The sequence below is a fragment of the Cicer arietinum genome, chromosome 7 (genome assembly GCF_000331145.2).
Source record: "Cicer arietinum cultivar CDC Frontier isolate Library 1 chromosome 7, Cicar.CDCFrontier_v2.0, whole genome shotgun sequence".
NCBI lineage: Eukaryota > Viridiplantae > Streptophyta > Magnoliopsida > Fabales > Fabaceae > Cicer > Cicer arietinum.
The window spans coordinates 52,044,319-52,055,479 of NC_021166.2; the positions used below are offsets into that span (position 1 = coordinate 52,044,319).

Sequence of the window (11,161 nt, forward strand, 5' to 3'; positions counted from 1 at the left end):
CAGGAATGAGCCCCTCCATTCACATGATAACATTTTGCCACTGCTAACTGGTGGTTATTGTTGCAGGAGGAGACGGTGGAGTATGTCCGACGCAATATGTGGTTCCCTGTTTATTCTCCTCTTGTTCATGAAAAGTAGTATCATAAGCTAAGGTACAACTCAAGACCTAGCCGATCAACATTTCAACATGTTGCGACCAAGCCTTTTAGGTATATGGTTTCTAATCTAATGTTCTTAATTGATAACTAGCAAAGTTGAGTTTTGAAGGGCACTTAGCAAAGAGGGAACATATGTCTCCATTCGTTTCGGCCGTGAATTATGTGTATCAGTATTTGAATTTGACTTATTTAAGTTCCATGTATGTTATAGTGTGTATGATGGAGACATTTATTAGTAGTTTTATGTAATGTTGATGATCACTCGTTTAAACTATTTATAAGTTCACTGTCGGCAATTTTTGTACAATGCTGGCAAGGCTATGGTAAAGTTTACCACCTTGAGTGACACAGAGCCCATTTTGTAATTGTATTATTCTTTTTCAGTCCTTTAATTTTGTTGTCAGGATTTTCTACATTTATGCAGTAGGACATCGGTAATCGTTTCATCGAGATTAGACAATCTAGATTCAAGTTCAGTATTTTTAATTATAAAATCAAAATAAAATTTGCAACCATATTATCTCGATCGAACAGTCCAAAAGTTCTTGAGTACGTGAATTTTGGATTTCTTAACTTTGAAAAATCCAAATTCAAAAGTGACTCGTGCCCCTAAAATCCTATTTGGCTAGCAATATTCGAAGGTTGTGTGCGCTGGTGTGGTGGTTGACCCTCAATGTTGTATAAGCCAAGCCACAATTGGATAAAACATATTTTTTACTGTTAGGGATCTCCACAGATTTTGATTGAATGTCCCAACCCATGAATGTAGGATTTTGGGCATCATTTTCAAACGATTGATAAAGAGTGCCATGTCTTTAATGCTTATGAGGAGCATTGATAAATAACGCAAGACAATATTTCAATATTACGAGGGATATTATTTTGTTAATTAGCATAAGATATCTAATATTTTGGGATTGACCCTAGTTGTTGGAGTCTTACTAATTATTTTCCTCTTACAAACCTCATACTTCTAAACAAAGCAATTGTGATATTTTCATTTGAAAACCGTATGTCTCCCATTGTTATTTCTTATTAGGTTCAAAATATTATTCTTCTTTATATTGAAATTCTCACACCGAAAATAGTAAAAATCTAACCATGAGCATAAATTATTTCTTGCATAGGTGATTCTCTTTCTTTTTCCTTCATAAAAATAAAAGAAGAAGCTCGATAGACAAATAGTCAGGGAAATGAACACAAAAACCCGATTAGGAATCATGTTAACCCATCTCCCTTTTTCACTTGAGGTTGCTCAAACAAAACTATCAAAAAGCTCTCGAACACTGAATATCGAGAGGTACAACAAAAACAGAACCCTAAAAAAGGCCTCACTCTCTTCAATTCTTGAATGATTGTAGTATGTAAAGTTTTCAAAATCGCGAGTTAACTCGTAAAATCAGACAATTCTAAAAGTTTAAATAGCAAATTTGAGTTAATTCGTTTGTAAGAAAAACCAAAATTGTTACCAAATTTAATCAGTTGAAATTCTGAGCCAACTCCCCAAACTCGTGTATACTCGAACATGTTCACTAAATTTGCTAATTAAACTCACCTCAAGAGTTAAAACCACTTACTAAGAAAGAACAAATCGCTATTCAAAGATACTTTTCCTTTTTGCCTTTGTGGCCTCTTCATCCAAATGACAATTGTAATGCCCATCCACCATAAATTGTTACCAAATTTAATCAGTTGAAATTCTGAGCCAACTCCCCAAACTCGTGTATACTCGAACATGTTCACTAAATTTGCTAATTAAACTCACCTCAAGAGTTAAAACCACTTACTAAGAAAGAACAAATCGCTATTCAAAGATACTTTTCCTTTTTGCCTTTGTGGCCTCTTCATCCAAATGACAATTGTAATGCCCATCCACCATAAATTTACTGATCCTTTGTCTTCCATGAGGGACCCAGCCACCATCACGAGTCGCAAAGTATGAGAACATGTAGAGTGAGAAAAGTTTAAAATTATATTACAGTGATGAATGTAAATCGATACAAATGACCTAACATCAAGTGATTACCTCCTATATACAGAGATCCAACTACTAACTAACTATTATCTAATTACCAACTACTAATATCTCTAATAGCTAATGGTGCAAGTGTAGTTATTCTTGCGGATTTTGTCAAATCCCAATTTGGCATATTTGATATTTTAATAACACTGAAATTCAATTAAGAGTTAAATATACCGATAATCCATAATAAATAATTTTTTTATAAATTTTTTTGTCCATTTAATTATTTTTAATCTATTTTTAGTCATCACATATTACAAATGTTAGTTTGGTACTTTGTTTAACAGAGAAACTAAAAGCACCACATTTTTATAAATATTAAATGTATTGTGTAGGTTAACAATATTGGGATTGGGATTGATGGAGTTGAAATTTAAGAGATTTATTCAATATGTATATAAACAAGAGAATAGACAACTCTAAAATACCCTTATTAATATATAATAATACTCTTTAATATCTCCTCTCAAACTCATGATGCATTAACATGAAACGTCGAAATTTTGTCAACCAAAAAATGAAAACGTTTAATAGAATGCATCTTTGTGAATAAATCAGTAATCTGTAAGGAAAATGAGACAAATGGTAGAGTAATGGTTCCATGCTGAAGATGATGACGAGTAAGATGACAATCAATCTCAATGTGTTTGGTGCGTTCATGAAAGACCGAATTATGAACAATTTGAATAGCACTATTGTTATTATAATGCATTAGAGTTGACTTAGAAAGAGAGATACTCATATCAGATAAAAGCCAACACAACCAAATTATTTCAGCAGTAGTGGATGCCATAACACGATACTCAACTTCTGTAGAAGAGCGAGACACAATGTCTTATTTCTTACTCTTCCAAGAAATAAAAGAGTCTCTAACAAAGATACAAAATCATGTGGTGGACTTACGATATGTGGTGTCACCAGCCCAATCAGCATCAGAATAAGCACGTAACTCCAATGAAGACGACAACAGAAAGAGAAAGCTCTGAAACTGAGTTCCTCGTAGATAACAAAGAATACAAAGAAAAACTGTCCAATGTACTATAATCGGAGAGACAACAAACTGACTGACAATATGAACAACATAAACAATATCAGGTCAGGTAATCGTAAGATATACTAAGCTGCCAACCAAAGTACAGTACAAAGTGGGATCCTAAAGGAACACCATCCGAGGGAGCATATTTCACATTCAACTCAAGAGGAGTATCTACTGCTTTATTATCAGAAATACGAGTTTGTTCAAGAATGTTGGTGTAAGACCCTTAGTTTTAAATCCTAATTAAATGTACTTTGGTGTATTTTGGTGTTGAATTCTGAGGCTTTTTAGCCAAGTTATTGATATTTTGTGAGTTTAATGCCAAAAATAACTTTTTGATGCCATGATTAAAATTATTCGTCGATAAATAAATTAGATTAAGCATGATGAATCTTTGGTTGAAGAATAATTTATTTATGCTACGACTAATTTAATACCGGGTAGTTTTGTTAAAAATATCTCGGGTTGCTAAAAAATTTATCTGTCAATTGAGTTACGACGAGAGTAGATATTTTTATCAAAATGGTTTGAGAAGTGATGAGAGGTGACGTGGAAATGATGATTTTTATAAATATCTAAAATATCCAGATATTTAGATATTGGTTTGGTTATATATATATATATGAAAAAGAAAAGAAAAGAAAGAACAAACATAACCTTTCTTCCTCTCCCTGCCTCGCGATTACTCCATCTTTCTTCCTTCTCCCTTCTTTTTCTTTTGCTTCAATAAAAGAAACCCAAGGCTTGGTGGGTGAGAAAGCAAAGATTTCCCATTTTCCTTCTTCTTTTCTGTTTCGAAAACAAAGAAAACTGTGTTAGTGGTTTTCAAAACCGTCAAACACAAACCTCCACATTTCTTCTAAATCTAAGCTTTATTTCGCAAAGAGATAGAAGGGAAAGTTGCTCACCTTCCTGCTATGGTGCTAGCGAATTAACTTTAGGAAGCGACGACGCAAGCGGAAATTTTATCGAAATTAATCGCAATGTTGTAATCGCTTGTTAAAGCTACCATTGAGGTAAGGGCTCCTTCCAAATTTTTAGCTTGCATATAGGATGCTATATGTGTATTTGTGGAGTTGGAATTTGGTGAAATGGATGTGTGATTTTGTGGAAAATGAATTTAATTCATTTATGTGTATTTTTGAGGAAATTAAATTTGATGTGTATAAGGTGTGGTTTGTGAAAATTAATTTGGCGTGATTTATGTTTGAAAATGTGGAAATTTGTGAGTGATTGATGATTGAATTTGGTGTGGTTTTTGTGGAATTTGAATGGATCGAATTTAATGTAAATTATGGATTGAATTTGATGTGTGGTGGTGGAAAATATATGTTTGAGTATGCTCTGTGTTGAATTTGAAAATCATTAGTGTTAAATGAGTATTAAAAATGGGGAATCTTTTAATATCTGCATTTACTTAATGATTGTTGTGGAAAGAGTCAGAGTATGCTCATGCATTTCATAGTACATGGTGATCGCGATGGTGCCATGGTGATAGTGGTGACCGTGATGGGCCATGAGATGATGCGATGTGATCTGTTGGTTCATCTTATCCTTGCGATGTGATAGACTGCACATTTTTAGTAAATTGTGTTGACCCGTGATAGGTGGCACCTTGGTAAATAGTATTGGTCTGTGATAGGCGGTACATTTACGATTTACGCTTTTTAGTAAATTGTGCTGACCCGTGATAGGTGGAACACCGTTAATTAGTACTGGTATGTGATAGGCGGTACAATTATGATTTACGTCCCTTCGGGAGGGTTTTGGTTTGAATTTCGGAATTCATGCATTTTGGGCATATACGCATTGCATTAGGGTGCTTGACACGCGAGTCATGTTTGATATACTGTGATGATTGCATATGTATACTCAGCTATTGTTGTGATTGTGCCGTAATTGGTAAGTGTGATTGTTTTGGATTTGTTTGTAAGTGTTGATTGATTGCGAAACCATTTCGAAACTGAATTATGCATTTTTCTGCAGTTGTATTTGAATACAAGGAGGTTGTAGTCGAATACATTTGTCCTGATTTTGCTACTGACTTACAAAATAACATTGTATTCGAATACAAGGATGCTGTATTCGAATACGACAGTGCAGTTTTGTTAAAAACTTAATTTTTCAACTTTGATTATGCATGTTTGGCATACAAAAACCCTTTCAAAGAGTATGATAGGTTGAAAGGTTATTTTGTGCATTTAAAATTTAAATGCTAAGTGATATTTTTTAATTTCGGTTGGTGAACTTTACAATTATTGTGGAAATCTGGGCTTTGCCCTCAGATGAGAATCAGGACCATCCTACCGGTTAGTACCCTGGAGATGGGAAGGTAGTTATGCATACATGACCGATGTTGTGTCAGAAGGATTTTGCGGGACGCGTGGAGATCACCCGAGTTGTATAGTTTTTTGTAGTATGATCAGATTATATGGTTGTATAGGGATTAGTTGTCTTTCTTTTGGGAACGTATTTATTTCAATTTGGAAGACTGTACCTATACCTCATATTGTCAGCTTGACTTTTATTTTGATGGGTCCCTGTACCATTTTTTTGATGCGACGTGGGGAAGTTTAAATTCTTGGGGCAGTGGTTTTGTACAGGTGTCTGCCGAGAATACTCAAGAGGTATGAGCTATGTCTGATAGGTCTCATATCCCCGATGTATTTTACTATTTAAATACTTTGGATTTGTATTTCAAAAACTAGTTCCGCTGCTTGTAAATATTTGTTGACTTTTGTCGTTATGTTACGACTTATATATTTTATCCAAAAGTATTTCTTCCTTTATTTTGAAATTCGATTTTTTTTTTTTGAAAAAAAAAATGGCTATTACAGTTGGCCATGTACTTGGATTGAGAAAGAAGGTAGCATTTAGGAGAGTATGCAACTTCAATCCCTAAGAAACAGCGAAAAGTTCCCAAGTCCTTCATCTCAAACTACTTGACTAACTGCAATTTCAACCCATTGATTTCACTGACATCATCACCTATAATAATCATATCATCAACATACAAAGAAAGCATAAGTGGTAGACCTTATAAATAATGCAGAATCATGTTCACTAGAGCGGAAACCAAGAAAAGTGATCACAATAGAGAATTTTTCAAACCAAGCTCGAGGAGCTTGTTTAAGACCGTATAGAGTCTTTTTTTAACTTACACACTTCCCTCTGATTATGAGAAATCCCCTTGTGGAGGGACCATATAGACTTCTTCATGAAGTTCACCATTTAAAAACACATTTTTGACATCCATTTGGGAAAACGAATAGATGCGACTGCAATAAGAGTACAAATAGTGGTCATCTTGGCTACAAGAGCAAAAGTTTCTTCATAATCCACACTATATTGTTGAGAGAATCCATTAGCAACAAGACGTATTTTATAGTGCTCAACTGACCTATCAGACTTAGTTTTGATCTTGTATATCCAACGAGACCCAATAGCACGCTTTACAGGAGGAAGAACTATTAATTCCCAAGTATTTGTTTTGTGCAACGTAGAGAGTTCTTCTTCCATAGTCTGCTGTCAAAGAGGACCAAGAATAGTCTCTTTATAGGAAGAGAACTCAGATAAATGGTGAATAGAGGTTAACAAAGAAGAAAATGAAGTTGAATAAGTGGAATACACAAAATCAGGTAACTGAGTAGACTTACGGTACGAGTGGGATAACGAGGAGGCGGAGATAAAGGATCAACAATCGCAAGAGGAGTAGTAGTATTTGTCCTGCAATTCTCAACATTACAATCACTAGAAGCATTATCATTAGAACCAAACGGATCAATATGTGTTAGTTCTGAACTCTTAATAATATGAGAATTAGAGGAAACAGAGTAAAAAGGGATGTGCTCAAGAAAAACAACATTGCGAGAAACATATAATTTTCTTGCATGAGGGTCATAACAATGATAACCCTTTTGATCATCCCCATAACCAAGAAAAACACACATGAAAAACCGAGAAGACAACTTACTGCGCTCTACTTGTGGACAAAGAACAAAACAAGTAGAACCAAAAACTTTCAGTGAATAGTAATTAGGGATAAAAGCATACAATTTTTCAAAGGGAGATAAACCTGATATAACAGAAGATGGAGTTATATTAATAGCATGAACAACAGTAAGAACTGTTTCCCCCAAAAATTACTTGGAACCGAAGCAGACAACAAAAGAGAACAAGCAATCTCAATAATATGATGATGTTTCCTTTCAACAAATCCATTCTGTTGAGGAGTATTAGTACAAGAAGACTGGTGGAGGGTGGCATCATAAGCAAGTAACTCATAGAATTTATTAGAGGTATATTCACCACCTAAATCACAACGAAAACACTTTATAACAACATTATGCTGAGTCTTAACCATGACACGAAACATATGATAAATGTCAAAAAATCCAGATCAATTTTTCGTAAGATAAACCCCACAATAACGAGTGTAATCATCAATAAACGAAACATAATATCTACATCCACCTTTGGTGAGAACCGATGATGGAACCCAAACATCAGAGTGAACTAAATCAAAACGCGCATATGAAACTGAAACACTTTTACTAAACGGTAAAGCTGGAAATTTAGCAAGTTTACAACCACAATAATCTGAAATATCACTGGTTTGTAACTTTCCTAAAGTTCATTAGAAGCCAAATATTTTAATCTAGAAGCAGAAACATGTCCAAGGTGAGAATGCCATAAATAAAAACTAGAAGACGAAGAATTCAAGCGAAAACTAGGTAATAAGTCAACATTAGTTGTTCAGACTACAGTATTTGGGACTCACAGGTCATCCAAAACATAAAGTCCCCCTGTTTATGGCCTGTCCAAATCAACCTCTTGGAATGTGGATTTTGCACTGAAATCACATATTTGACTAACAGAATCAAGACTCAAAGTGAGATTATGAATATATTAAACATTAGAAAGAGACAAGTTAGGTGTGGAGACAGAACCATTTCCTGCTAATGGCATATGAGTACCATCAACTGTCATAACCGACACAGACGAGGTAGGATTCATAGACACAAAATATTTATCATCATATGTCATATGGTGAGATGCTCCAGAATCAAGAATCCATATGGAAAGAGATATACCTGACATACTAGATGAGTTTAAACCTTTAGAAGAGGTGGCAGACATGGCATGTGATTGAGTGGAAAGAAGTTTTTAAAGTTGTAATGCAATATCAGATATTTGGAAAGCAGTCTCAGATGAGTATACAAAGCCAGAACTAGAGCAAATAGGAGGAGCATAAGCAACAACATTGGACGATGGCCCCCTAAAATTCTTCTTATGTGCTCTCCCCAATTTCAGACAATGTGCTTTCCAATGACCTTTTTTCTTTGCAAAATTCACATTCATCATTACCAAGCCCAACCCTCCATTGAGATTTTCCTTTTTGAACCGGAGCAGCAAAAATAGATGGAGGAGTTGAGAGAATTCCCTTATTTGACACACCAAAATGAGTCTTAAGTTTGATTTCTTCTTCCAACAATTCACTAACTACTGATTCAACATTAGGAAGAGGGGAATGATGCAAAACACCCCCACGAAGGCCCTCTCTGATCAATGTATGCTTTGATAGATTTCAATTAAGTTGATTCCATAAAAGCAAATTGTTCCCACAAATTAGTCATTGCCGAGTAGAATTCATGAATGATCATATTGTTCTGCTTAAGGGCCTTAATATCACTTTCCAACTGATAACGTTTGGAAAAGTTAGACTGAACATACAAACATTTCAAGTGATCTCAAATCTCTTTAGCAGTATCACATTTTTCTAGTTGCACTCCTATAGACAACTCAACAGAATTATTAATCCAAGTAATAGTTTTTGAATTACTAACATTCCACGTTTTCAGTTCTTTTGCATATTTAGCTTCATCCGTTTTATCTATAGGTTTAACAGAAGTTCCATCAACATAACCCCACATATATTTTCCAATCAATTTTTTTTCATCATATAACTCCAATAAGAGTAATTTTGTCCATTAAGGTGGACAATAACAACTTGAAGAGAATCATCCTTAGCACCAACCATAACAAATAATTACAGGAAAATGCGAAAAACACAACCACTGAGACAAAATAAATTAGGGATAACTTGTCAATAGCATAATCAACAGAGAACCAAAGAAAACCGTGTCGGAGACAGAATAGCAGAACCACACCAGAAACAGAAGAGCAGAATCGCGCTGGAGACAGAAGAGCATAATCACACCAGAAACAGAGAAGAGAAATGGAGAAGATAAGGAATCCTTGGCTAGGGTTTCATAAACAAATGAACCAAACTTGGATGTAATAGGATTACAATATGTATATATTCAAGATAATAGAAAAGTCTAAAATACCCTTACTAATATATAATAATACTATCTTATAACTTCAACAATCATTATGATCAGGATTATTATATATAAACACATTTACGAAGACTCAATGTAATCGACCATTTAAACTCTATTTTATTGTTGAATATAATATTTTTTAAAGTTGTATTATATTTTTATAAATAAATAGTTAAAGAAATTTACATTTAAAGTTCAAAATATTTTTTTAATAAAAAATAGACAACATAGTTAATAAGTAAATAATTAACTAAATAATTGATAAGTACAATATAAATATACCAACAGTTTTCCTTTTTTGAAACAAAAAAATATACAAGAAATTTTCCTTTTTTTAATTGTATTTTTCCCCGCAATAATAATCCAACTAGAATATGACCTGCGCTTTGAGCGGGTTTAAATTTTTTTTTATAAGGTGATATATATATATATATATATATATTAACCATAATTTAAAAGATAAATTATATAATTGATAATCGTAAACTCTATTTTTATTAAAGTATATGTTATGTAGGAATTTTTAAAATTTGAACATTTTTTCCTACACATATTAAAATGTTTTTGAAGTAATGCTCATAATACATTGATGCTTTAAATTGAGAAAGTAAAGGAACTGAAAAATGTCAAAGATCATATAAGAAAAATCATTTTGTGGTTTAAGAATTTGAAAGTGTTCAACGGATCCAAAATAATATATATTAGTTAAAGAAAAGAAAATGAGAGTTTTTTACATGTATATCCCTCTTTTAATTTTGTTTTCCTTAGTCTGAAACTTATTTCCCTAAATGCCCTACTTTTTTTATCAGTAAGAAGTTGTTCCCTGGGGAAGCGACCAGCTGAAGAGAATTTTTTTTAACTTCAATAGAAGGTAGTTTCCTGGGGAAGCGACCTCCAACTGATAGCTTTTTTTTTGGGGGTTATATTTTAGTATTTATTTATTATTAGAATTATTAATTTAATTATTTAAAAAATAAAAATAGTAATAATAAATTAAAATAAAATATATTAATAAATTATAAATAAATTTATATTTTAGTTACTACTATTAGAATAAATAATTATTATAAATTATTTAATAAATTATAAATAATTAAAATATTTAAAAATTCAAAATACTGTTAATAAATAATAATAATAAATAAAATACATTAATAATAATAATAATTTTAATAATATTATAAATTTTAATAATAATAATTATTTTAATAATAACATGCCAAAACAAATAGAAAAAATTTACTATAACAAAATAAAATTGTTATAATAACGTGCCAAGACAAATGACGTGTCCTTAATATTTTGACGTGTCCCTCAATATTTAAAAAATTGTTATTATAGCAACTCCCTCGTATTATGGTCAAAATATTGTATTAACTTCAAAATATTAGGGACATGTCATATTTAATTATTATAGCAACTCTCTCATATTATCCGTCAAAATTTTGTAACAACTTCAAAATATTAGGGACACGTCATAAGAGATAAGTCAAAACATTATGGACACGTAATTTGTTTTGGCACGTTATTATACCAACTTTCTCTTGTTATAACAAATTATTTCTATTTGTTTTGTCATGTTATTAAAATTATTATT

At 32.6% G+C, this 11,161-nt stretch overlaps 1 protein-coding gene across 1 annotated transcript in view; it reads left to right on the forward strand.

Annotated features, from left to right (window-relative positions):
* The window catches only part of LOC101498557 (NAD-dependent malic enzyme), a 17,466-nt gene extending 16,916 nt beyond the window's left edge, over positions 1–550 (forward strand). The window contains exons 19-20 of the mRNA XM_004510782.4: positions 67–152; positions 250–550. Of these exons, the coding sequence (XP_004510839.1) occupies positions 67–138 (72 nt within the window). The 3' untranslated portion in view covers positions 139–152; positions 250–550. The remainder of the gene's footprint in view (positions 1–66; positions 153–249) is intronic.
* Positions 551–11,161: the final 10,611 nt, after the last annotated feature.